This window comes from Ranitomeya imitator, chromosome 4, assembly GCF_032444005.1.
Source record: "Ranitomeya imitator isolate aRanImi1 chromosome 4, aRanImi1.pri, whole genome shotgun sequence".
In the NCBI taxonomy this organism is placed as follows: domain Eukaryota; kingdom Metazoa; phylum Chordata; class Amphibia; order Anura; family Dendrobatidae; genus Ranitomeya; species Ranitomeya imitator.
The window spans coordinates 675,520,902-675,546,034 of NC_091285.1; the positions used below are offsets into that span (position 1 = coordinate 675,520,902).

Consider the following 25,133-nt stretch of genomic DNA (forward strand, 5'->3'; position numbering starts at 1 on the left):
CTCTTTGTTGACTAGTCGTGTGCAAATCAGTTCAAGGTAAAATGAAGTCATCTTGACTTTTACAAAAACTTTGGATTCTGCAAACTAATTTTTGGGTAAAATGCACACTTGCCATTTTGCGATTTACAGCAAAATGATAAAATAATGAATACCTTGCTGCTCCCAGCACTGCAGTTACCATCCAGTCCTCTTCACAGTTCCCTATGGCCTCTTCTTTACTTCTCCAAATTGTGCGATGTTCTCTTCCTCTATTTTTACTCTGAACTGTAGCTTACGATGTTAAGTAGGTCGCGGAAATCATGATGCACATCGTGACTTCACGATCTGCAGCGCCCAAGGACTAGTCAGCGCCTCAAGCAATGCAAAGCATGATAATATATATGCCCATCAAAGAGTGAAGATGGAGGAAGAGGACTTTGTGTGCCTTGAAGAAGTGAAAAAGAGACCAGAGAGAGTTGCACAAAGGACCAGACGAGGAGCCATGGGAGCTGAACATCTGATCATAGAGATGAGTACTATTTTTTTCTCACATTATATTTTTAATGTGTTGGGGTTTTAAAAGACAGAACAGAATTCAGCACATTAAATTTACATAGAATGTATTCAATGCCAGTCAACATTTCGGGCCAAATTCAAGAGAATTGACAAATTTGAATTTTGATAGATTTGCTCATCAATAGTAAGGATTCTTGTGTCAACATTTGCAATTATACATTTTCTTGCTAAATCAAGGTTGTTTGTTTAATTTCAGGGATGCAATATTTTGAAAGAAATTCTGGAATGATAGTTTGTGAGGACATCCTCGATGAAATACCAGAATGTGATGCAACTACAAAGCAAACTACAGAATGTGTAACCACGATTTCAGTCATAGACTGTTCAACAGCTCAAGACACTACCAGCCACTGTGAAGAACTAACGGAGGACCCAACAGACTGTGATCCTCCTACAATGCCTACAATGACTAGCATCCGACCAACAAACGTTTCTCAGAGCACAGATCCCACAAGCGCTTTTTCTAGTGTCACTGATACAGATAAAACAATAGATCGGGATAACACAACAATCAGTAAAACAAAATTTACTGACAGCCCAACCACATCTGATCTTACAGGTATTAAAACAACAGTAACACAATATACTGAAATTACACTGAGTGATACAGCAATGGTCCCTAATACATCACGTATTTATACACACAAAACAACAGTCATTGGAAGCCAAACAACGCTAAAACATGTTACTCCTGCTACAGCAAACAACAGCTATACAACACCAGATAGTTATACAGGGAAAACAATAATCGATGATAGTCGGACAACACTTTCATACCTGAGTGATACTACAATTGTACTGCATACGCCAAATAGTTTAACAGAGAAAAGTACAATATTCGATAGTCAAACACCTCAACACCTGAGTAATACAACGCTAGTGATGGAAACGCCAAGTATTCCTACAGGGAAACCAACAATCGATGATAGCAGTACAACACCTCAACACCTGAATAACACTACAATAGAACGCCATATTACAAGTGGTCCTACAATGAAAACGACAATCAATGAGAGTTGGACAACACCTAAACATCTGAATGATACGACAGTAGTAATGGAAACTCCAAGTAGTCCTACAGAGCAACCAACAATCGGTGATAATCATACAACACCTCAACACCTGAATAATACTACAATAGAACAACATATTACAAGTAATCCTACAATAAAAACAACAATCAATAATAGTTGGACAACACCTAAACATCTCAGTGATACGACAGTAGTAGTGGAAACTCCAAGTAGTCCAACAGAGAAAACAACAATCAATGATCATACAACACCTCAACACTTGAATAATACTACAATAGAACTCAATATTACAAGTAATCCTACAATAAAAACAACAATCAATAATAGTTGGACAACACCTAAACATCTGAGTGATACGACAGTAGTAGTGGAAACTCCAAGTAGTCCAACAGAGAAACCAACAATCAATGATCATACAACACCTCAACACTTGAATAATACTACAATAGAACTCAATATTACAAGTAATCCTACAATGAAAATGACAATCAATGAGAGTTGGACAACACCTAAACATCTGAATGATACGACAGTAGTAATGGAAACTCCAAGTAGTCCTACAGAGCAACCAACAATCGGTGATAATCATACAACACCTCAACACCTGAATAATACTACAATAGAACAACATATTACAAGTAATCCTACGATGAAAACAACAATCAATGATAGTTGGACAACACCTAAACATCTGAGTGATACGACAGTAGTAATGGAAACTCCAAGTAGTCCTACAGGGAAACCAACAATCGATGATAGTTATACAACACCTCAACACCTGAATAATACTACAATAGAACTCAATATTACAAGTAATTCTACGATGAAAACAACAATCAATGATAGTTGGACAACACCTAAACATCTGAGTGATACGACAGTAGTAATGGAAACTCCAAGTAGTCCTACAGGGAAACCAACAATCGATGATAGTTATACAACACCTCAACACCTGAATAATACTACAATAGAACTCAATATTACAAGTAATCCTATGATGAAAACAACAATCATTGAGAGTTGGACAACACCTAAACATCTGAGTGATACGACAGTAGTAATGGAAACTCCAAGTAGTCCTACAGGGAAACCAACAATCGATGATAGTTATACAACACCTCAACACCTGAATAATACTACAATAGAACTCAATATTACAAGTAATCCTACGATGAAAACAACAATCAATGATAGTTGGACAACACCTAAGCATCTGAGTGATACAACAGTAGTACTGGAAACTCCAAGTAGTCCAACAGAGAAACCAACAATCGGTGATAATCATACAACACCTCAACACCTGAATAATACTACAATAGAACAACATATTACAAGTAATCCTACAATAAAAACAACAATCAGTAATAGTTGGACAACACCTAAACATCTGAGTGATACGACAGTAGTAGTGGGAACTCCAAGTAGTCCAACAGAGAAACCAACAATCAATGATCATACAACACCTCAACACCTGAATAATACTACAATAGAACACCATATTACAAGTAATCCTACAATGAAAACAACAATCAAAGATAGTTGGACAACACCTAAACATCTGAGTGATACAACAGTAGTAGTGGGATCGCCAAGTAGTCCTACAGGAAAAACAAGTATTGATGATAAGCACACAACACCTCAACGCCTCATGGATACTACAATAGTACTGCATACTCCAAATAGTCCTATAGGAAAAACTACAACCAATGATAGTCAAACAACAACTGAACATCTGAATGATGCAACATCAGTGCTGAATAATACAAAGAGTCCTACAGGTAAAACAACAATCGAGAACAGTCAGACAACACCTGAGCCTAGCGGTATTTTTCCCCATGTTACATACTTGACTCATAGCACAGTCAAAAATGCAGAGGTTGTGCTCACTACAAACAGCCAAACAACAGAAAGAACAATCACTGACAATGAGACAATTCTGCTTACTGGTCTCACAACAATCTCAACTTTAGTGATAACACAAGATAATGTAACATCTGACGTGGATACAGATCCTACGTGTTTCGGCAGGATCACCACTGAGCATACGCACGGTTCCGGTTACAGCAATCACAATCTTTATAACTAATATGTTTTCTATGTTTATTATCATTCACACGTTTTTGGAGGCATATTGTAACCCTTTCCACTCTGCAGGGTTTTCATTTTTTCCTACCTTTCTTTCAAGAGTCATAACTTTTTTTTCGCCATATGAGAGCTCATTATTGTACTCGAAATTGTAGTTTTGAATGACAGCAATCATTTTAGCATATAATGTGCTGAAAAACAGGATAAAACACCAACTGAGGTGAAACAGTGAAAAAATACAATTCCACCATTACTTTCTGGGTTTTATTTTTCATTATACGGTAAAAAGAACCTGGCGACACAATTCTCAAGGTCAACACGATTATGGTGATTCCAAAGTTGTATAGTTTTTTTTTTACAAATCCAGAACTACGCAAAAAACACTGGTTTGTATCACAATTTTTTTTAAGACTGGTAACTTTTTTCATTTTTCCATCTATGAAACTGTGCGAGCAATTCTGGCGTTTCTTTCTTTTCAATTGTGTTTACTGCAGAGGTTAAATAATTTGGTGTTACGAAATTTGTTTTATTTTTCTTCATTTTTCTATTGAGAAAAGGGAATAGTTCAAACATTTATATTTTTTAAATCTATTTTTTTTTTACAATTTCTACAAAACATGGGGACATAAAACCTGCATTTCTTTGAACTATCTACTGAAATACTACAATATTGCAGTATATAGTGAAATTAATAATCTCTTTGACGCCTGTGAACTTCATAACAGAACAAAGATGGCTGTGAGGGAAATCCATCGGCATCTCAGGATCTTGCCACTAGAATGCCACTCTCTGAGTTTGTGGGTTGCATGGAAAGGGTTAAATGGCAGCAAGAGGAGCTAGCTTTTAGAGGCAAATGCTGACTGTCTAACACAGCTGGCACCTGCTGCGTATGGAGGTGACTCAGCTGCCGCGCATGCTCCATAGCTCCATCGACGCATGCTCCATACACAAGTATCTGAAATCTGACGGATGATTGTAAGAAGTTAAAACTCTTGGGTCCAAATTTAATATCATTGCCAATAATAACGTAATAACGCTAGCGTTTTACTATGTGGCGGAGGGATCTTTAGGCTCCTTGCTGCACCAGGATTTGGTGAAATGTGCATACCGTTTCTTATCTAAAATATATTTGATAGTTGACTTACTTGACTTCCTAACACCTTCCTTATACTGTTTATGTATATTGTGACCAAACTGCAAATCATGTTAATTACATGACTGTTTCTACATGAATATAACCCATGTGACATCCAACCTTTTTTGATAATTATTTCCAAATTCATTTGTCCCTCTAGATAAATAGTAATGAGAGAATCTGCTGAAATTCAATTAATCAGATTCACTCAAATATGGTCTGAATATTCGTTTTGCTTTGAAATTAACAACTGCAAATCAAATGTGTCTTATTATGCTCTCAAGACCCCAGAGTATAATAACCATAGGGTAAAAAAAAAGATTATATCTACTCACCTCTCCACCCCTACGGCCATCTTCCCTTACATCTAAGAGTCTTTTTTTTTCCAAGTTCTGGCATATTTGGTCCCTCTGCTCTCACTATGCCTCGAAATATCATAACTTGCATCATATGACATCATGATTTTGATTGAGACTTAGACTGCCGAGACAAAACACCAAAACTATAAAAAAAAAGGGTTGTGTTCCTCCGGGAAATAAAATGCTCGATTAAAGCACAGAACACATGAATCTTTGATGGACGGGGTCGGCCACAGTTATTATTGCTTTTATTCACACACAAAACCATTTTCTTAAAATGGTAAAACTTGTATAACATCTGGAATCTGAAACGGAAACGGTATGTACCACCTGCTCTCGGTGGGCAAGCTCGTCTTCGGCTCCATACTCTAAGACAGTGTTCCCCAACTCCAGTCCTCAAGAGCCACCAACAGGTCATGTTTCCAGAATTTCCTTAGTATGGCCCAGGTGATCGAATTGTTGCCTGTCTAGATGATGGAATTCTCACCTGGGAAATACTAAGGAAATCCTGAAAACATGACCCGTTGGTGGCTCTTGGGGACCGAACTTGGGGAACACTGCCCTAAGACAATGTTCTCCAACTCCAGTCCACCAACAGGTCATGTTTTCAGGATTTCCTTAGTATTGCCCAGGTGATGGATTTGTTGCCTGTGCAGGTTCTGCAATTATCACGTAAGCAATACTAAGGAAATCCTGAAAACCTGACCTGTTGGTGGCTCTTGAGGACTGGAGTTGGGGAACACTGGTCTAAGTGCTTAAGACATCCTTCACTATCAATGACTAGTTTCAAGATTTGCACAGGACAGATGAGAATTTTTTTGATCCCTTCTTGAACCTCTCAAATGGGATGATTTTGCTTTAGTTCTAAAAATTAGAAAAACAGAGAAGGTTTGAAGTGACTCATAATTTTCCTATACATACTGGTATCATCTAATAATTGTTGATAACATTTTACCAGGATTTTTTATTCTTTCAGAGCCTTGTGATGAAGGGATATGTCCATGTCCTAGACACTTCTATGGGAAAAACTGTAGGTTTATCTACAATGAAATTATTCTAGGTAGGTGTGAAGTGAGTACAGAATATTTGTACATTTTTGTCTACGACTTTGGTGGGAATGTTATTAATCTTTCGCTAAAAAGCTTAAGATCTCACATAAATTCTACTCGGATATCTATTATTCAAAGGAGGTAATATATAATACTGATGTCTCCAACTATCTAAATTAATGAAAAAAAAATGTAGGGACAGAAAATCTTAGTTCCCTCTTTTTATTATCTTCTCTTTTTACAGATTTTGTCATTGCTAAACTGGAAATTTCCATCCATGTCCAAAATGAGGAATTTAACTCCTCCCTGAATAATCCTTTATCTAAAGAATATCAAGATTTCCATGATAGGTTTCTTTACGAGGTAACAATATTTGTATGTACCTTTCCAATGTGTTATGTGATGTCTGGATAGAGGCATGGCTTAGAGAAAATGGGGTGTGTCACGGATCCCTTCTCCATGGTGTAACTAATTCGTCACGTGCCCGCCTTCAGCATGTGACTTGGGTTGTGCCTGCAAGGGTTAGTCTATCTCCCCACTCTCAGTCCAGCATCCAACCTCTGTCATATGCTGTAATGGGAGCATAAATCACACACTGACCCAGGCCACACACCCGCTCATACACGCTGCCACCACTCATCGAATACACGGGCGATGAGTCCTAGAAATATTATTACTAATAATGTCTACCACTCATAAGGCTCACACACCTTAGGCTATGGATTCGTTTAAACATTCAAGGTTCAACTTGTTAAAATTTTATACTTTAATACGAAAGGGTTCAGTGCTTACAGTAAGAAAAAGTTATAAAAATATGATAAAAAGAAGACATACAACTCAAGGAAAACAGTATAAAATAACAGGAGAAAAACTTACAGAAATCATCCAACTTGTAGTCTGCTTTCTGCTCCCTGAGGGTAGGATGAATGTAGATTGGATCACACCAGTTTGGCTGCCCCCATTATGTGAACACGTTTCTCTGTATGCAGGTCTTATTTATAGCTTTTGTCTGGAGGTCAGGTTTCAAGACCAGCCCATCAGGTTAATATCATAATTGCTTGGTTTTTGATTGGACCACGGCCGCGCCCCCAATGAATATATTATTTTCTCTTGAGATCCTTTGTGGAACAACTCTCACAGAGATACTGTCAGGCCGTAATTAACATCTCTCTTCCAAGAGCTAGGAGGTGTCAAATGTTTCCTTTCTTCTTGGCTTCCAGCAGGACCCCGTGGTGAGATTGGAGACAGAATTCTACTCCTCCCAGGAAAATACATATTAACACCTGGGTGTGAACCTGCAGCCTTCAGGAGAGATGTTCCTATTCACACAATACCTATACATAAGGTCACTGCACATATATATATATATACTAGATGGTGGCCCGATTCTAACGCATCGGGTATTCTAGAATATGCATGTCCACGTAGTATATTGCACAGCCCACGTAGTATATTGCCCAACCACGTAGTATATTGCCCAGCCACGTAGTATATTGCCCAGCCACATAGTATATTGCCCAGCCACGTAGTCTATTGCCCAGTCACGTAGTATATTTCCCAGTGACGTAGTATATTGCCCAGCCACGTAGTATATTGCCCAACCACGCAGTATATTGCCCAGCCACGTAGTACATTGCCCAGTGACGAAGTATTTTGGCCAGTCACGTAGTATATTGCCCAGCTACATAGTATAATGCCCAACCACGTAGTATATTGCCCAGCCACGTAGTATATTGCCTAGTGATGTAGTATATTGCCCAGTGACGTAGTATATTGCCCAGCGACGTAGTATATTGCCCAACCACATAGTATATTGCCCAGCCACATAGTATATTGCAGTCACGTAGTATATTGCCCAGTTACATAGTATATTGCCCAGTCACGTAGTATATTGCCCAACCACGTAGTATATTGCCTAGTGACGTAGTATATTGCGCAGCCATGTAGTATATTGCCCAGCCACATAGTATATTGCCCAGTCACGTAGTATATTGCCCAGTGACGTAGAATACAGCACAGAGCCACCTAGTATATTGCCCAGTCAGGGAGTATATTGCCCAGCTATGTAGGATATTGCCCAGCCAAGTTTGTCACAGTTTAAAAAATAAAAAATAAACATGTACTCACCTTTCCGAGGGCCCCCTGTAGTCCACGGCAGCTTTCGGTCCCAGGGTTGGTATGAGCGCAGGACCTGTGATGATGTCGCGGTCACATGACCATGACATCATGGCAGGTCCTTCTCCCATACCATCTTTGCCACCAGAACCAGCAACAGAAGATGGCGGCCGGCGCGAGTGGCTCAGCGGACTACAGAGGGTGAGTATAGCAGGTTTTTTTTAATTATTATTTTTAACATTAAATTTTTTAATATTGATGCCGCATAGGCAGCGTCAATAGTAAAAAGTTGGGGAAACACAGGGTTAATAGCGGCGGTAACGGAGTGCGTTACCCGCGGCATAACGCGGTCCATTACCGCCGGCATTAACCCTGTGTTAGCGGTGACCGTAGGGGAGTATGCGGGCGACAGGCACTGACTGCGTGGAGTAAGGAGCGGCAATTTTCTTCCGGACTGTGCCCGTCGCTGATTGGTTGCGGCAGCCATGACAGGCAGCTGGCAAGACTAATCAGCGAATGAATAACCGTGACAGAAAGACAGAAGGACAGAAAGACGGAAGTGACCCTTAGACAATCATATAGTAGATATATATATATATATATATATATATACATATTTCAATACACGGCGTCTTTGAGAAAAGGGCATGGATCGCCCCCAGATGCAGGGCCGCGGGTTACTCGGTACCGGTCCTCTCTGGCTCAGTTAATAATAATTATAATAATAATTTTATTTATATAGCGCCAACATATTCCGCAGCGCTTTACAAATTATAGAGGGGACTTGTACAGACAATAGACATTACAGCATAACAGAAATCACAGTTCAAAACAGATACCAGGAGGAGTGAGGGCCCTGCTGCTCACAAGCTTACAAACTATGGGGAAAAGGGGAGACACGAGAGGTGGATGATAACAATTGCTTTAGTTATTCGGACCGGCCATAGTGTAAGGCTCAGGTGTTCATGTAAAGCTGCATGAACCAGTTACCTGCCTAAGTATGTAGCAGTACAGACACAGAGGGCTAATACTGCATAAAGTGTATGAGAACATGATGCGAGGAACCTTTTTTTTTTTTTTTTATTATTATAAATAGGCCACACAGGGATCGTTAGGTTAATGCATTGAGACGGTAGGCCAGTCTGAACAAATGAGTTTTTAGGGCACGCTTAAAACTGTGGGGATTGGGGATTAATCGTATTAACCTAGGTAGTGCATTCCAAAGAATCGGCGCAGCACGTGTAAAGTCTTGGAGACGGGAGTGGGAGGTTCTGATTATTGAGGATGCTAACCTGAGGTCATTAGCGGAGCGGAGGGCACGGGTAGGGTGGTAGACTGATACCAGGGAGGAGATGTAGGGTGGTGCTGAGCCATGGAGTGCTTTGTGGATGAGGGTAGTAGTTTTGTACTGGATTCTGGAGTGGATGGGTAGCCAGTGTAATGACTGGCACAGGGTAGAGGCATCGGTGTAACGGTTGGTGAGGAATATGATCCTGGCTGCAGCATTCAGGACAGATTGGAGCGGGGAGAGTTTTGCAAGAGGGAGACCGATTAGTAGAGAGTTACAATAGTCCAGACGAGAATGAATAAGTGAAACAGTCAGAGTTTTTGCAGAGTCGAAAGTAAGAAAAGGGCGAATTCTAGAAATGTTTTTGAGATGCAGGTAAGAAGAGCGAGCCAGTGATCGGATGTGGGGGGTGAATGAAAGGTCAGAATCAAGGATGACCCCAAGGCAGCGGGCATGTTGCTTTGGAGTAATGGTGGAACCGCACACGGAGATGGCAATGTCAGGCAAAGGTAGGTTAGTAGAGGGAGAGAACACGAGGAGTTCAGTTTTTGACAGGTTTAGTTTCAGATAGAGGGAGGACATGATGTTAGAGACAGCGGTAAGACAATCACTGGTGTTTTCTAAAAAGGTCGGTGTGATATCGGGAGCGGAAGTGTATAATTGGGTGTCGTCAGCATAGAGATGGTACTGGAAACCAAATCTACTGATTGTTTGTCCAATAGGGGCAGTATACAACGAGAAGAGTAGGGGGCCTAGGACTGATCCTTGAGGAACCCCAACAGTAAGGGGAAGGTGAGAGGAGAAGGAACCAGGAAAACATACAGTGAAGGATCAGTCGGAGAGATAGGAGGAGAACCAGGAGAGAACGGTGTCCTTGAGGCCGATGGAGCGGAGCATAGTGAGGAGGAGCTGATGATCCACAGTGTCGAATGCTGCAGAGGCTCAGTTCTGGGGTTGTCACGGTGGCTGGACCCGGTCCGTGACCCTGCTAAGAGGCGTCCAATAAAAGGTGATACAAGTCTGTCAAGGTTTCGTGACGCCACCTGTGGTATTCGGTCAGGGTGACCGACGCTGCTCGGGGTCCACTGGGGTGATGTGATGGCAGCTAGATGGTATACCATCCCACAGGTGAAGTATGTCCCCAGGGCTTTCCAGTGGTGTAGGTGCAGGGCCGGCTCCAGGTTTTGAGGGCCCCGGGCGAAAGAGTCTCAGTGGGCCCCCCCTCCCTTTAACACATACCATGATTCATGATGCCCCGATACAGCAGAGAAATATAGGTATAGTACAAAGCCATAATTCACTTCTTACATGAGTGATAGCTATTGTAAATTCTGCAGTGTATATATACAGGACAGGAGGAGTGGTACTGTGCGGTGTATATATACAGGGGAGAGGTACTGTGCGGTGTATATATACAGGACAGGAGGAGTGGTACTGTGCGGAGTATATATAGAGGGGAGTGGTACTGTGCAGTGTATATATACAGGGGAGGGGTACTGTGCGGTGTATATATACAGGAGAGAGGTACTGTGCGGTGTATATATAGAGGGGAGTGGTACTGTGCGGTGTATATATACAGGGGAGGGGTACTGTGCGGTGTATATATACAGGAGAGAGGTACTGTGCGGTGTATATATAGAGGGGAGTGGTACTGTGCGGTGTATATATACAGGAGAGAGGTACTGTGCGGTGTATATATAGAGGGCAGTGGTACTGTGCGGTGTATATATACAGGGGAGGGGTACTGTGCGGTGTATATATACAGGAGAGAGGTACTGTGCGGTGTATATATAGAGGGGAGTGGTACTGTGCGGTGTATATATACAGGGGAGAGGTACTGTGCGGTGTATATATACAGGGGAGAGGTACTGTGCAGTGTATATATACAGGGGAGAGGTACTGTGCAGTGTATATATACAGGGGAGAGGTACTGTGCAGTGTATATATACAGGAGGAGTGGTACTGTGCAGTGTATATATACAGGGGAGAGGTACTGTGCGGTGTATATATACAGGGGAGAGGTACTGTGCAGTGTATATATACAGGGGAGAGGTACTGTGCAGTGTATATATACAGGGGAGAGGTACTGTGCAGTGTATATATACAGGGGAGAGGTACTGTGCAGTGTATATATACAGGAGGAGTGGTACTGTGCAGTGTATATATACAGGGGAGAGGTACTGTGCGGTGTATATATACAGGGGAGAGGTACTGTGCAGTGTATATATACAGGAGAGAGGTACTGTGCAGTGTATATATACAGGGGAGAGGTACTGTGCAGTGTATATATACAGGGGAGAGGTACTGTGCAGTGTATATATACAGGAGGAGTGGTACTGTGCAGTGTATATATACAGGGGAGAGGTACTGTTCGGTGTATATATACAGGGGAGAGGTACTGTGCAGTGTATATATACAGGGGAGAGGTACTCTGCAGTGTATATATACAGGAGAGAGGTACTATGCAGTGTATATATACAGGGGAGAGGTACTGTGCAGTGTATATATACAGGGGAGAGGTACTGTGCAGTGTATATATACAGGGGAGAGGTACTGTGCAGTGTATATATACAGGGGAGAGGTACTGTGCAGTGTATATATACAGGGGAGAGGTACTGTGCAGTGTATATATACAGGAGAGAGGTACTATGCAGTGTATATATACAGGGGAGAGGTACTGTGCAGTGTATATATACAGGGGAGAGGTACTGTGCGGTGTATATATACAGGGGAGAGGTACTGTGCAGTGTATATATACAGGGGAGAGGTACTGTGCAGTGTATATATACAGGGGAGAGGTACTGTGCAGTGTATATATACAGGAGAGAGGTACTATGCAGTGTATATATACAGGGGAGAGGTACTGTGCAGTGTATATATTCAGGAGGAGTGGTACTGTGCAGTGTATATATACAGGGGAGAGGTACTGTGCGGTGTATATATGCAGGAGGAGAGGTACTGTGCAGTGTATATATAGAGGGGAGTGGTACTGTGCGGTGTATATATACAGGGGAGAGGTACTGTGCGGTGTATATATAGAGGGGAGTGGTACTGTGCAGTGTATATATACAGGGGAGAGGTACTGTGCGGTGTATATATACAGGAGGAGTGGTACTGTGCGGTGTATATATACAGGGGAGAGGTACTGTACAGTGTATATATACAGGGGAGAGGTACTGTGCAGTGTATATATAGAGGGGAGTGGTACTGTGCGGTGTATATATACAGGGGAGAGGTACTGTGCGGTGTATATATAGAGGGGAGTGGTACTGTGCAGTGTATATATACAGGGGAGAGGTACTGTGCGGTGTATATATACAGGAGGAGTGGTACTGTGCGGTGTATATATACAGGGGAGAGGTACTGTACAGTGTATATATACAGGGGAGAGTTACTGTGCAGTGTATATATAGAGGGGAGTGGTACTGTGCGGTGTATATATACAGGGGAGAGGTACTGTGCGGTGTATATATAGAGGGGAGTGGTACTGTGCAGTGTATATATACAGGGGAGAGGTACTGTGCGGTGTATATATACAGGAGGAGTGGTACTGTGCGGTGTATATATACAGGGGAGAGGTACTGTACAGTGTATATATACAGGGGAGAGGTACTGTGCAGTGTATATATACAGGGGAGAGGTACTGTGCGGTGTATATATACAGGGGAGAGGTACTGTGCAGTGTATATATACAGGGGAGAGGTACTGTGCAGTGTATATATACAGGGGAGAGGTACTGTGCAGTGTATATATACAGGAGGAGTGGTACTGTGCAGTGTATATATACAGGGGAGAGGTACTGTGCGGTGTATATATAGAGGGGAGTGGTACTGTGCAGTGTATATATACAGGGGAGAGGTACTGTGCGGTGTATATATACAGGAGGAGTGGTACTGTGCGGTGTATATATACAGGGGAGAGGTGCTGTGCAGTGTATATATACAGGGGAGAGGTACTGTGCAGTGTATATATACAGGGGAGAGGTACTGTGCAGTGTATATATACAGGAGGAGTGGTACTGTGCAGTGTATATATACAGGGGAGAGGTACTGTGCGGTGTATATATACAGGGGAGAGGTACTGTGCAGTGTATATATACAGGGGAGAGGTACTGTGCAGTGTATATATACAGGGGAGAGGTACTGTGCAGTGTATATATACAGGAGGAGTGGTACTGTGCAGTGTATATATACAGGGGAGAGGTACTGTGTGGTGTATATATACAGGGGAGAGGTACTGTGCAGTGTATATATACAGGGGAGATGTACTGTGCAGTGTATATATACAGGGGAGAGGTACTGTGCAGTGTATATATACAGGAGGAGTGGTACTGTGCAGTGTATATATACAGGAGGAGTGGTACTGTGCAGTGTATATATACAGGAGGAGTGGTACTGTGCAGTGTATATATACAGGGGAGAGGTACTGTGCGGTGTATATACTTCAACAGCCGCCCAGCCCAGGCCCCCAGCACCTGTCCTGTATATATATTATATACACTGTATCTATACAGGCTGTGCTGGGGGCCTGGGCTGGGCGGCTGCTGTAGTATATATATATATATATATATATGTCAGCTACAGCCGCCCAGCCCATGGCCGCCCCCCCAGGTTACCCAGACTGTCAGAATATACAGCGATATAGCATGGCACTCACTCAGGTGCCGGTAGCAGCTCCTCCAGTCCGGAATCTGCCTGTGCCTGATTAGTTCAGCACTGCACACAGCCAGGAGAGCAGAGCAGGAGAACTCTCCGCCCACAATGTCACACTGGCTGTGTCCTTAACCCCTATGTGCCTGGCCCTGCACTGACTGAGAAGATGCTTGTGCCAGGCAGGGCAAATTGAAAGGGTAGAAAGGGTTAAAGCGGCCAGATGGATGTATGACTGCGTGAGTGGGCCCCCCTGTCTTGTCAGGGCCCCGGCACTTGCCCGGGTGCGCCGGGTGCTGACGCCGGCCCTGTGTAGGTGGCAATGGTGTGAGGTGCAGTCAATAACGAGGACACAAGGTTGCAGTCTCTTTACCTCTTTACTGCTGACTTCAGGATCCTCAATCCAGAGCACTGTTAACAGGGCAGTCTGAGACCGGCCGGTCCGATGGCATATCCAGAGTTCCCTTTGCAAGTGGAAATCGTTGCCTGCCACTAGCGCCTGTGTGTTGTAGTGCTTCCCTGCTGAGCATTCGGGATAGTCCTCAAAACTTCTGTTCTCGTTCTTTCTCATTCTTTCTAGTTCTTTCTCGTTCTTTCTATTCTCCGTCCCCCAAGTTTGTTATGGCTAGGACGCACCCATTTGATGGGAAGGCTCGGAGCTCTTCCGGGACCCTAGAGACGCCCTTCTCCATGCGTTGCCCCTATGTCTGCTTAGGTGATGTAAGGTAGACAGCCAACCTATAATTAACTGTCCTGCGGTATTTGAAGTAAGGCATAAAGTCAGTTACTTCCTCGGTGTTCCGGGCACCTGGTACGCACCTCAGTAGGATGTTGCCGTTCTCTGGGCACGACTCCTACTGGCTCTCCTTTGTGCTTGATCTCGTTTCTCACTGTCCACAATGTCTTTCGCTTCGTGTCCTTTCTTTGGATGCCGCCGCAGATAGCACAGGCGTGGCTCCATAACGTTCTATCCTTGTCGCTAGGTGCCTGCCAGGTTCCCACACCTGACAGGGACCCCCTGAATCTTCCCCCCGCAACACCCCCTGCCACGGGATGTTGCCTAAACAAAACCCAGTCAGCTTCCGAGTAACTTCCTATCCAACCCCTAGTTTTACCAGTGTGAGGAGTGGCCTAATAAATAAAACCTTTCCCTCCCCCTAGTGGCCGGAGTGTGAAGTGTAATGTGTGCTGGTGATACCTGGTCAGATGAATTCCTTTAGTGCCATCAGACGTACCATCACTCCCCTTAGTGGCAGAACGATACTACTGCAATGACCAGGTCTCTGGGGCGCTGCACTCCCTCCCTGTTAAATCCAGTACTCCTGGACTGGGAAGAAGAACAACAATACATGTTAGTGAAAGACATGTAAATTTTTGAAATGCTTGAAACAAGTAAATATAACAATGCTTCCCTTTATGGGAGGCAAGGACACTTGAACGTTACAAACAAAACAAGTTTAAATATTTTAAATAACATTCTATTCTTACAGACTATAAATAATTCCTATTACTCAGCCGGGTATTCTACTAAGTGCAAATGCTTGAACAATAATTTAACTTCTCCTTTAAGGGCGTATAAGCTGAACCCACTAAAGGCTTACTATAAAATACTATAAGGCAACTTAACTTTTTCTTTACTTTTTCTAACTCTACAAATGCAGGGCCCCCCAGCTCCTTGCCTGGGCCTACTGTCATCTGTTCTTCCGTTAACGTAACTAACCATCTTTCTATGGTTCTCAGGAGACTCTCTAACCCTTACGGGTTGACTGTGTTGAAATTCGGCTTCCAACTTTTCCTGTCCTCAATCTTTAGCAACATTATTAACTTTTCCTAAATCACAACATTATTACAATTTTAACTTTCCTAAGGCAACATTATACTTAAGTGCAACAGGTGAACATTCCCTTTAAGAGGAAACCAAGTCTCTTTGAGGTAGTGCAGATTCTCTCTGTCTGCAAGTCCGTTAGAAAGCAAGACCTTCTGTGCTGTATTCAAAACAGTCTCTTCACAAAGTCTTCCTTCTTTTGTAAAACCAGTAGAGGGCACCTTTAAGAAGGTGTGAACTATTTACAAAACAGTTTTTGAACCATTCACCGTCCATGATTCGGCAGTCTTTGGAAACAATAATAAACTTGTGCAAAAACATAAAACAATAGGGATCCCGGGTAAACAAAGGGATCCCTTTAAGAGTTAACCCTAAACGGGTTTAGGCAAAAGAGCAAGAAACAAACAGTTAACTATTTACATTTGTCGGGGTTTCGAGGTTTATTCTCGCGATGGTAGGTTGCAAGGCATCAGTTGGTAGTGAACACTTCCTGGCCTGGAAAGATCTGTGTTCCACTTCTCATCCGATGCGGTATCAATGTCACTCATCGGTTTTTCAGGTATAATCTGGGTTCGAATGTCAGTTCTGGTAGTAGGTTCAGTAGCGGCAATAATGCCCACTGTGGTAGTAGTATTAGGATTTGTCAGTTCAGAGTTAGTCTTAGTCATGGCAGCAGGTGGCGCTGCTACGGGGCCTACCAGTAGGTCTTCTGTCACTGGGGCAGGGTCGTTCTTCATACCTGCTTCAGGTGCGGTACCTCCGGTGCTGGCCTGCTCAGTCTCTGCTGGGATCTGGAACGCTGACTGCGGGGCCTTGCGCTGCGGCGTTGTCATCTCGGTTTGCAGTCTCGCTTTCCGGCAGGGCCTTGCTTTCTGGCTTCGGAGCGCTGGAACTTCTTTCTTGCTCCAGACCAGACGAGGCTGCCGACAAACGTCTGGTGAGGCCCCCGATGACGGTCTCCTTCCACCCGGCCTCAGTGCTCAGCTGCGTCTGCCGGAGTTGATCGCTGAGCTCGTCCACTCCGGCCTGCAGGAAGTCGGGGCCCACAGGTGTCGCTTGGCCACGGTATCTCGCTGGGTAGCTGGGGGAGTCCTCTGCTCCGACCGCACGCTCCGATCCCGGTCGGCTGGCCATGGCGTCTCCCATGTGGCTCACTTCTTCTTCCTCGTCCTTTTTCCACGCACTCCTTCGTGGGCGGTTTCGCTTCCTTTGTCTCCGCCCACCATTGAGGATCAGGAGGCGGATCTCAGCTGCTGACGGACATGTCCTCAAGGCACAGAAATATTTAGACTGGGTGGCCATTGTTCTTCGCGCTTCTCAGTTCATTCACGCCCACAACTCCATGCCCTTCTTCTTCTCCTGCGCTCCTCGCAGCGCTGTAATGGCGGCAGTTTTGGCGGGAATCATGGCGGCACATAACAATAAACAGTCCTTGCAATAAGTCACAGTTCAATCACAATTCAATCACAGTTCCAAGGCACACATGACCCAATTCTTCAGGCTTAAGTACGATCCTGTTCGTGACGCCAAGTTGGAGCGCCCCCAGACACAGGGCTGCGGGTTACTCGGTACCGCTCCTCTCTGGCTCAGTTCTGGGGTTTTCACGGTGGCTGGACCCGATCCGTGACCCTGCTAAGGGGCGTCCAATAAAAGGTGATACAAGTCTGCCAAGGTTTCGTGACGCCACCTGTGGTATTCGGTCAGGGTGACCGATGCTGCTCGGGGTCCACTGGGGTGATGTGATGGCAGCTAGATGGTATACCTTCCCACAGGTGAAGTATGTCCCCAGGGCTTCCCAGTGGTGTAGGTGGCGATGGTTTGAGGTGCAGTCAATAACGAGGATACAGGGTTGCAGTCTCTTTACCTCTTTACTGGTGACTTCAGGATCCTCAATCCAGAGCACTGATAACAGGGCTGTCTGAGACCGGCCGGTCCGAAGACACATCCAGAGTTCCCTTTGCAGGTGGAAATCGTTGCCTACCACTAGCGCCTGTGTGTTGTAGTGCTTCCCTGCTGAGCATTCGGGATAGTCCTCAAAACTTCTGTTCTCATTCTTTCTCGTTCTTTCTAGTTCTTTCTCGTTCTTTCTATTCTCCGTCCCCCAGGTTTGTTATGGCTAGGACGCACCCGTTTGACGGGAAGGCTCGGAGCTCTTGCGGGACCCTAGAGATGCCCCTCTCCACGTGTTGTCCCCTATGTCTGCTTAGGTGATGTAAGGTAGACATCCAACCTATAATTAACTGTCCTGTGGTATTTGAAGAAAGGCATAAAGTCAGTTACTTCCTCGGTGTTCCGGGCACTGACTACGCGCCTCAGTAGGATGTTGCCGTTCTCTGGGCACGACTCCTACTGGCTCTCCTTTGTGCTTGATCTCATTTCTCACTGTCCACAATATCCTTCGCTTCATGTCCTTTCTTTGGATGCCACCGCAGATAGCACAGGCGTGGCTCCGTAACGTTCTATCCTTGTTGCTAGGTGCCTGCCAGGTTCCCACGCCTGACAGGGACACCCTGAATCTTCCCCGAAACAGCCCCTGCCACGGGATGTTGCCTGAACAAAATCCAGTCAGCTTCTGACTAACTTCCTATCCAACCCTTAGTTTTACCAGTGTGAGGAGTGGCCTAATAAATAAAACCTTTTGCTCCCCCTAGTGGCCGGAGTGTGAAGTGTAATGTGTGCTGGTGATACCTGGTCAGATGAACTCCTTTAGTGCCATCAGACGTACCATCACTCCCCTTAGTGGCAGAGCGTCATACTGCAACGACCAGGTCTCTGGGGTGCTGCAGGTAGTGGTTTAAAGATGAGAAGTTGTGGTTTGGAATTCATCAATATACGATAAAATGTTACCAAAATTTTGTCCAGCTGAACAAGTGAAATAGATCTAGACAAGATCATTACCATGGGTGTAATAAAAATAAATAAAATGGTTGCCTTCATATCTGAGACTTGGACTCTAAAGGGCCCAAAAGGGGTATTGGTTGAGGGCCCTGTTGGTAATTTTGAAGTCTGAAAACCTTTAAGTTACACCATTGGATATAATAATCCTCCAGGAGCAGAGATCTTTAAGCTGAAGCTGAAGCAGATGACCTTTCATGTAAAATAATCATAGGGATTGTGGTTAGTATTTGATAACTGGTCAACCCCTGGCTGAAGGATTTACATTTTTTGTTTATTTTTTTTTCTATTACATAGATGGAGTTTATTTATAAAAGGGAACTTCCCCGATTCAAGAAGATAAGAATTGTCTCTTTCAGGTGTGTTTGTAGTCTTTGGTTTGACCTTATTCCACCTAGTCATTTCTTGGAGCCTTTTAAAACCTTTGGTGGTTGTAGAATGGGTATAGCAATACCATAATAAGTGACTTCATGTTCTACATTTATACTAGACAAGGCAGTATAATCGTGGACCATGAGGTTCTGCTAAAGGTGGATTATGGAAAATACTTGGAGGAAACACTACAGGCAGAAGGTCAACTACGAGCCACCTTGACTCAACTGAATTGCTCATCTAATAGGACAGGTAACAAACTGTGAGGGTTTCATGGTACTTGCTCAGTTTACAGGGTTTTCAGTAGGTATTGTATTTACTAAGTGATGTGATGTTGAATGATAGACTGTAATGGGAGTTTCTTTTTCATATCCATCTATCTATTCTCTATCTAAACTCCTCAACAATGAAATCGCAACACCAAGAAGGAAAAGCATGAAGTTATGGAAATGACAGGTCTAAAAGACATGTTATTAATATGAAAATGATGAAAAAATCGAAACAACATTTTAAAAACATGCTGTTTTAAGCCATAGTAGCAGATTTAGGCCATGCATCCTGCTCACAGTATCACAAGTCACATGCAGCCTGGCATTGTTGAGTTGAATAATGTTTCTTGAAATAATATGGAGAAATAGCTATACCACTGGTTCCATTACCAAAGCATTGTATCTGCAAACTTTAAGTCTGCCTAGGATGAAAGTATGAAATATGGAGAAAAAGGAGTATATATGTAAAAATATACTTTATTAATAGGTATACAAAAGTAAATAATAATTATAGACAATAAAAACACTGGGTAAAGTGCACAAGGATAATGCTGAAGGATCACCGATGTTGTGCACCCGCCAACAGTAAACAAGGAGTGTTTATCTAATAAGATCAATAGTAGCGGTAATCGTGTCCAAATAGTCCAAAAATAGTTTAAATAGATGCTGATAAATAGCGCTTACCAGTATATAAGTTGGAGGGTTAGCAGCACTGGACAGGACCTGAAGGAAAAGGATGAAACGTGTAGACCTAGGATGAAACGTGTAGAGGTACGGCCACCATATATTTGTGCGATCTCACACCATAAGTATGAGCAGCACCAAAAGCATAAATTCATAACTATAGAGTTAGATGAGTAGTTGTTTGAGGGATGTTTTGCCATGCTAAATTCTTCCCCACCATGTGTATGATTGCCCCATATATTTGTTCCCTCAACTCAAGCGAAATTATCCAAAACAAGATTATACAATCTGGCCCTGAAAGGCAGGCCATTAAGGATTACATCTCTGAGAGTCTTGCTAAAAGAATTATTAGACCCTTCTCTTCACCCGTAGTGGTGGGGTTCTTCTTTGTTAAAAAGAAAGTGTCATGATCCAGGCCGGGGTTTGTTTCTTGTTATTTTCTCTCCAGTCTGGTCATGCGGGGGGCAAGGGGGGGGGGGAGGCAAAAATTCTCCGCCTTGTTTTGGGTGGTGTGTGGCTATCTCAGCCTGCTGTGGCCTGCAGTCCAATGTCAGTGATAGTTCATGCTTCCAGGCTAGAGCAGCTGACTGCTGGATACCATGTTTGTCCTCTGCCCTTGTACTATGTTCCCGTGACTTCCCTTTCCTGCCTTTCCGCTTTGTCTTATTGTTCGCTCCCTGTTCTTGTACCTCTTGGCATGTGACCTGGCTTGGCTTCTGACCTGTTTACTTTCTCTCGTCTAGGTTATATCTTCTCCCTTCTGGCTCTGACTTCTGGCTTGTATTTGACCACGTGTATTGCTGTGACCTCGGGTACTTCTTGTACTGACGGTTTCTGACTCGGCTCATCTGACCACTCTTTCACCACTTGGTGGCCCTTGTGCTGCTGCTCAGTGGTGTTACACTGTGTGTGCAGCCTCTCTTCTCTCACCAGCATACCCTGGTGGAGGTTGTACTATACTGCACTGCAGCAGCATTATATTATCACTGACCATACATATAAAGGGGATTTTGTATTTTTTTCTCTGCTCTGCTTTCTATGGATCTGCTCCATACCTTGGCTGATCAAATGGACTGTTTCATACAAATGATGCAGGATCTGTCTGTGGAACAGAGGGCCTTGGCCTCGTCTCATAACCACCTGCAAAGGGAGCTTTCTGACACAGTAAAATCTTTGCTGACTGACTATAAGCACTCTAACACTGTTGATGTCTCACTGCACTCTCCTGAACCTACGGTCAGGCTCCCAGATACTTTCTCAGGGGAAAAAGTGAGGTTCCGTATGTTTAAGGAGAGTTGCAAGCTATTGTTTTCTCTTAGACCCCGATCTTCTGGAGATGAGAGTCAGCGGGTGGGGATAAAAATTTCCTTACTGTGGAAGGGACCTCAGTCGTGGGCTTTCTCTTTACCTGCTTCTGCCCCTGAATGTGTGTCTGTGGACAGATTCTTTGAGGCTTTAGGACATATTTTTGATGAGCCTGAGTGAGTCAGAGTGGCAGAGGACACCATCATGAGTCTCTTTCAGGGGAAGCTCTCAGCTGAATGGTATTGCTCCGAGTTCTGTCGATCGTCCACTGAGGTGTCCTGGGATGACTCTGCGCTGAGATGTCAGCTCAAGAGAGGACTGTCGGATCACCTGAATAACGCTCTGGCTCTCCATCCATGACCCAGCTCATTGGAGGAGGCTATGACTCAGGCTATCCGTATGGATCGGAGACTAAGGGAGAGAGGTGTTACACAGCGAGAGGTTCCATTACTCCCTGCTAATCCTGTTGCTTTGTCACCATCTGAACCCATGGAGGTGGGAGCCACCAACCTCAAGGAGAAGGAGAGGAGACGGCGACATGAAAGAAAGCTGTGTTTTTACTGTGGAAATTGGAAAAAGGACTGCCCCTCCTGCCCAACGACTAATAAACGACAGAATCTGGGTGATTGTCGTGGAGGTCACCCAGACTCTCAGGTACCATATTCTTCATTTTTTAAGGTAATGTTGGAAGTGGAACTTAGTTGTGGGAGTTGCTGCACGCCCACTTCTGCTTTCGTGGACTACGGGTCGTCCATAAACTTTATTGACTCTAACTTGGTTACCAAGTGTAAGTTAGGGACAGTTAGGCTGGAGACTCCTATTCATATTGTTGACTTTCACAAAACATCACTGGCTAAGAATGTCATCAAGTTTGTCTCAGAGGAGTTTCTCCTTAAAGTGGGTTCCTTGCCCCAGGAACATATTTTGTGTTTTGTTCTGGACAATCTGCCTGCGGAACTGGTGTTGGGGTTCCCCTGGTTACAGTTACATAATCATAGACTGGGAATCTCAGGACATTGTTAAATGGGGTCCTAATTGTAGTAGAAGTTGCCTTTCTACTATATCTGTGTCATCTGTAAGTCTGGAGGGTATTCTGGATTACCCGAAGGACTTTGAAGATGTGTTCTCCGAAAAGGAGGCTGAGGTTCTACCACCACACCGCCCATTCGATTGTGCTGTTGATCTTGTTTCTGTTGCCAAATTGTCCAAAGCCTGTCTGTACAATCTCTCTGGCCTTGAACGGGCTGCTATGAAGGAGTATGTCTCTGATAGCCTTCATAAATGGCGCATTCAGCCATCTGTTTCCCCCCGTGGTGGCGGGGTTCTTTTTTGTTAAGAAAAAAGATTATTTATGCCCATGCCTCGATTTTGGAGAATTGAATAAAATCACTGAAAGGATCACGTATCCCCTCCCACTTATACCTGATTTGTACAATCAGTTGTCAGGAGCCAGGTGGTTCTCTAAGTTGGACCTCAGGGGAGCATATAATCTTATCCGTATGCAGGAGGGGGATGAGTGGAAAACTGCATTTCTCACCTCTGAGGGTTTGTTTGAGAATTTGGTTATGCCCTTTGGTCTGACTAACACACCAGCAGTGTTCCAGAATTTTATTAATCATGTTTTCTCTTATTTTATTGGGCACTTCATGGTAGTTTATCTGGATAATATCCTTATATATTCTTCTGATAAGCAGAGTCACATGGGTCACCTCCGTGCGGTTCTCCAGAGGCTCGGGGGAAACTCACTCTGCTAAACTGTAGAAGTGTTCATTTTTTGCTCAAGAATTGTCCTTCTTAGGGGTCATTTTGTCTGCTGAGAGGTTCCCTATGTACCCTAGAAAGGTATAGGCTATTGCGGATTGGGTGCAACCCAGAGATCTCAAGGGTCTTCAGCAGTGATGAGCGAGTATACTCATTGCTCCCGAGCACCCTCGGGTGGTCTCTGAGTATTTGTTAGTGTTCGGAGATTTAGTTTTCATCGCTGCAGAATTGCCGGCTGAGGGATTGGTTCCACTGCCAATTCCAGATAGACCGTGGACTCATCTGTCCATGGATTTTATCACCGATCATCCCCCTGTAATGGCAAATCCGTGATCTGGGTAGTTATCGATAGGTTCAGTAAACAGGCGCATTTTGTACCATTGGCAGGTCTTCCTAATGCTGAGACTCAATCAAAACTATTCATTGAGCATGTGGTCCAATTGCATGGTGTGCTTGTCAGTGTAGTGTCTGATAGAGGGGTGCAATTAGTGTCGAAATTCTAGAGGGCTTTTGGTAAAAGGCTGGGTATCAGTCTGATGTTTTTGTTCCAGTCTTTGGAACAAATATTGCGGTGTCTTTCCACGTCTAGACAGGATGATTGGTGCTCTTCAGGACCCATGGCAGAATTCGCTTTCAATAATCGTGTCAATCAACCCACTGGTACTTCCCCATTCTTTTGCAACTATGGGTTTCACCCTCACTTTGGTGAGTTTTCCTGGCTGGATTCAGGGTGTCCAGGGGCTGATTCGGCCTTTCCACAGTTGGCAGAGGTCTGGAGGGAGGTTCAGAGAAATATTGGGGAGGCTCATGTCAGGTACAAATTTTTGCGGATAAACAACGTTCGGTGGGGCTGGCTTTCCAGGTGGGGGATAAGATATGGTTATCCACCAAGAATATAAGATTGAGGATTACTTCTGCTAAGTTGGATCCCAAGTTTATTGGTCCTTATGAAATTTTAGAGGTGGTTAATCCTGTGGCCTTTTGCCTGTGCCTGCCATCGTCGTTGCAGATCTTCAATGTGTTCCATAAGGCACTTCTGAAGCCATCGGTGTCTTCCTCGGGTGAGTCCCCCTTGCATCCGCTACCTGTTGTGGTAGATGGTCAGACCGAGTATGAGGTGGAACAGCTCTCCACCCTCCTGTCAAGATCACACCTCACCACCTGCACGCTTGACCCGCTCCCATCCCACCTCATCCCTAACCTTTCCACGGTCTTCATCCCAACCCTAACGCACCTCTTCAACCTCTCAATCACAACAGGTGTCTTTCCCTCATCCTTCAAGCATGCCAAGATCACACCCATCCTCAAAAAGCCCTCCCTCGACCCATCCTCTGTGTCTAGCTATCGCCCAATATCTCTTCTCCCTTATGCCTCCAAATTGCTGGAGCAACACGTCCATCTTGAACTGTCCTCCCACTTCTCCTCCTGCTCCCTCTTTGACCGGTTACAATCAGGCTTCCGTTCCCATCACTCAACTGAAACTTCCCTAACTAAAGTCACCAATGACCTACTAACTGCCAAGAGCAAGTGACACTACTCTGTCCTCCTTCTCCTGGACCTGTCTTCTGCCTTTGACACTGTAGACCACTCCCTTTTGCTACAAATCCTCTCATCTCTTGGCATCACAGACTTGGCCCTTTCCTGGATCTCGTCATATCTGACAGACCGAACATTCAGTGTCTCCCTCCCCCACACCACCTCCTCACTTCGCCCCTTGTCAGTCGGTGTTCCTCAAGGCTCTGTTCTAGGACCC

The 25,133-nt window shown here is 44.1% G+C and overlaps 1 protein-coding gene across 2 annotated transcripts in view; it reads left to right on the forward strand.

Moving 5' to 3' along the window:
• Positions 1 to 262: 262 nt before the first annotated feature.
• The window catches only part of LOC138674351 (mucin-3A-like), a 93,438-nt gene continuing 68,567 nt past the window's right edge, over positions 263 to 25,133 (forward strand). For both annotated transcript variants that reach the window (XR_011320602.1, XM_069762206.1), the window contains exons 1-5: positions 263 to 3,367; positions 6,145 to 6,228; positions 6,462 to 6,580; positions 19,287 to 19,348; positions 19,480 to 19,613. Coding sequence is in view for 1 of the 2 variants with exons in the window: in XM_069762206.1 (XP_069618307.1) it covers positions 754 to 3,367; positions 6,145 to 6,228; positions 6,462 to 6,580; positions 19,287 to 19,348; positions 19,480 to 19,613 (3,013 nt within the window). In the remaining variant the exon portion in view is untranslated. The remainder of the gene's footprint in view (positions 3,368 to 6,144; positions 6,229 to 6,461; positions 6,581 to 19,286; positions 19,349 to 19,479; positions 19,614 to 25,133) is intronic.